This window comes from Leptonychotes weddellii, unplaced genomic scaffold (assembly GCF_054177405.1).
Source record: "Leptonychotes weddellii isolate Sample4059 unplaced genomic scaffold, ASM5417740v2 HiC_scaffold_23964, whole genome shotgun sequence".
NCBI lineage: Eukaryota > Metazoa > Chordata > Mammalia > Carnivora > Phocidae > Leptonychotes > Leptonychotes weddellii.
In genome coordinates this window covers 1-2413 of record NW_027829808.1, presented here as the reverse complement: position 1 = coordinate 2413, position 2413 = coordinate 1, and the positions used below count along the sequence as shown (strand labels likewise).

Below are 2413 nucleotides of genomic sequence, written 5' to 3'. Positions count from 1 at the left end.
CTCCCATTCAGTATTCTTCCCCTTCTTCGGCCTCTGCTTCCACGGAATCCACACCCACCTCTTCATAATCTTTCTCCAGAGCTGCCAGGTCCTCCCGGGCCTCAGAGAACTCCCCTTCCTCCATGCCTTCCCCCACGTACCAGTGCACAAAGGCCCGCTTTGCGTACATGAGGTCAAACTTATGGTCCAGGCGGGCCCAGGCCTCGGCAATGGCGGTAGTGTTGCTCAGCATGCACACAGCCCGCTGCACCTTGGCCAGGTCACCCCCGGGGACGACGGTGGGGGGCTGGTAGTTGATGCCCACCTGCGAGAGAGGGGAAGAAAAGAAAACAGTCCGTGAAGCTTCAGTCAAACCCAGAAATGGTGGCTGCTTTCATGGAAACAGAAGACATGTAGGTGCCTTCTTCGTGCCAGGCGACGTGTCAGGTGAGCAGGCTGCTGGTTTCTAGACAAGGACAATGGGGAAAAAGGAGCCCTGGAGCCGGCCAGCCTGGCTCGGGCCCAAGCTGCCAGAAGGGCTGTGTCCCAGCACCTGAGCCATGTGAGGTGCTCAGGTAACAGGACTGTTTCTTCTAAAAACCTGGAATAAAAGGCACTTAAAGTTAATCCTAAAAATAAATAAATAATAAAATAAATAAATAGACAGATGATAGATACATAGATACATAGATAGATAGATACTACTTTCTATTCTCCAGATATTATTTTCTCCATAGGCTTCCACAATTGGGGATTCACTTCTGTAGCTGAAACCTCTTCCACTCAAGTCAGAGTGCTATGGTTTTATCACGAGGGGAGATCATACCCCCGACTCCCATCGAGTGAGCCAGTATGTGCATCACAGGATAACGCTGTCAGAGGTCCAAAGACTGTTGCTACTGCTGCAACAGGAGATGGCCTATTTGTGTGCTAAGTAGGAGAATGGGGGTGATATTCAAGGGCTGGGACCAAAGGGGAGGCATTCTAGAATAGTTTCCAAACCAGGGGACAATGTGACCAGAGATTTGGGCAGCAATACGTAAGGTCAATTAGAACTGGGCTCAGCAAACTTTGTCTATAAAGGGCAAGACAGCACATATCCGAGACTGGGCAGGCCACATGGTCTCGGTCACAATTACTAATTCTGTCTTTGTAGCACAAAAGCAGCCACAATGACACACCAATTAACAGGTGTGGCTGTGTTCACACAAAATTTTATTTACAAAACTAGGTGGCGGGGCGCCTGGGTGGCTCAGTTGGTTGAGCGGCTGCCTTCGGCTCAGGTCATGATCCCAAGGTCCTGGGATCGAGCCCCACGTCGGGCTCCCTGCTCGGTGGAGAATCTGCTTCTTCCTCTCCCTCTGCCTGCCTCTCTGCCTACTTGTGCTCTCTATCTCTCTGTCAAATAAATAAATAAAATCTTAAAAAAATAAAAAATAAAAATATTAAAAAAAAAAAAAAAAACTAGGTGGTTGGTCTGCCAACCGTGCTGACCCCTGAACCCAGAGTAGAAAGTGCTGGTTAAGGACCCAGTGCAGCAAGCCCACCAGAAGCGGTGAGTTCTGAGCCAACAGAGACGGCATGAAAAGCAAGGCAGAGAGAAGCCCATTTTCCCAGATGGAAAGCATTGATAGGGTTTAGTATTCAAGTACTGGACAAAGCTGCAAAGCGACAGCAAGTTTCCTACCCTGTATCGAATGGAAGGCTGGTATAAACTATGTTGGAGGCAAACTCAGGCCAAAATTGTTGAGCTTACCAAATGAGAAATAAATATGTTGCCATTTTATCCCAAAAATATTCATGAAAGTTTTTCTTTAAATCAAACACTGCATGGAACATTTAAATTGGGTTTAATTTCTAAATGCCTGTGGAATAAAGTGGGTTTTAGTGACAGCAATGTTTATAATGCCCCAATTTCATATATCCACATAAATTGTCAAAATGCTTTGAAAATTTCTACATTTCTAAATCCAAACTACATTTCCCCACACTAATTCACCACCCAAAAGGAGGAACAAAAATCGTTCCAAAAATTTCCTGTCAAAAAAAAAATTCTCACCACAGATATATAGTGTGATTCCTCAGGAAGTTCAAAAGGCACCAATGAATAAATTATCACTCTGGCTCCCTAATTTATAACCAAGGGGCTGGCTGCCAAGGAATGGAGGTATTCTCCACAAAGGGCATTGTGTGCTTGGTCTGCTGCTGCTGACAGGTAAAACCACACCACATTACCCAGTCCTACCTTAAATCCAGTCGGGCACCAATCCACAAACTGGATGGTGCGCTTGGTCTTGATGGTGGCGATGGCCGCGTTGACATCTTTCGGGACCACGTCCCCCCTGTACAACATGCAGCAGGCCATGTACTTGCCATGCCGAGGGTCACACTTGACCATCTGGTTGGCCGGCTCGAAGCAGGCATTGGTGATCTC

The 2413-nt window shown here is 47.0% G+C and overlaps 1 protein-coding gene across 1 annotated transcript; it reads right to left on the bottom strand.

Moving 5' to 3' along the window:
- Positions 1-6: 6 nt before the first annotated feature.
- On the bottom strand, positions 7-2407 carry LOC145718869 (tubulin alpha chain). The gene is made up of 2 exons (XM_081810374.1): positions 2225-2407; positions 7-304 (listed from the first exon to the last, which is right to left on the bottom strand). Exons 1-2 carry the CDS (start codon positions 2375-2377, stop codon positions 8-10), a joined length of 450 nt encoding a protein of 149 aa, XP_081666500.1. The 5' UTR covers positions 2378-2407; the 3' UTR covers position 7.
- Between the last annotated feature and the right edge of the window lie 6 nt (positions 2408-2413).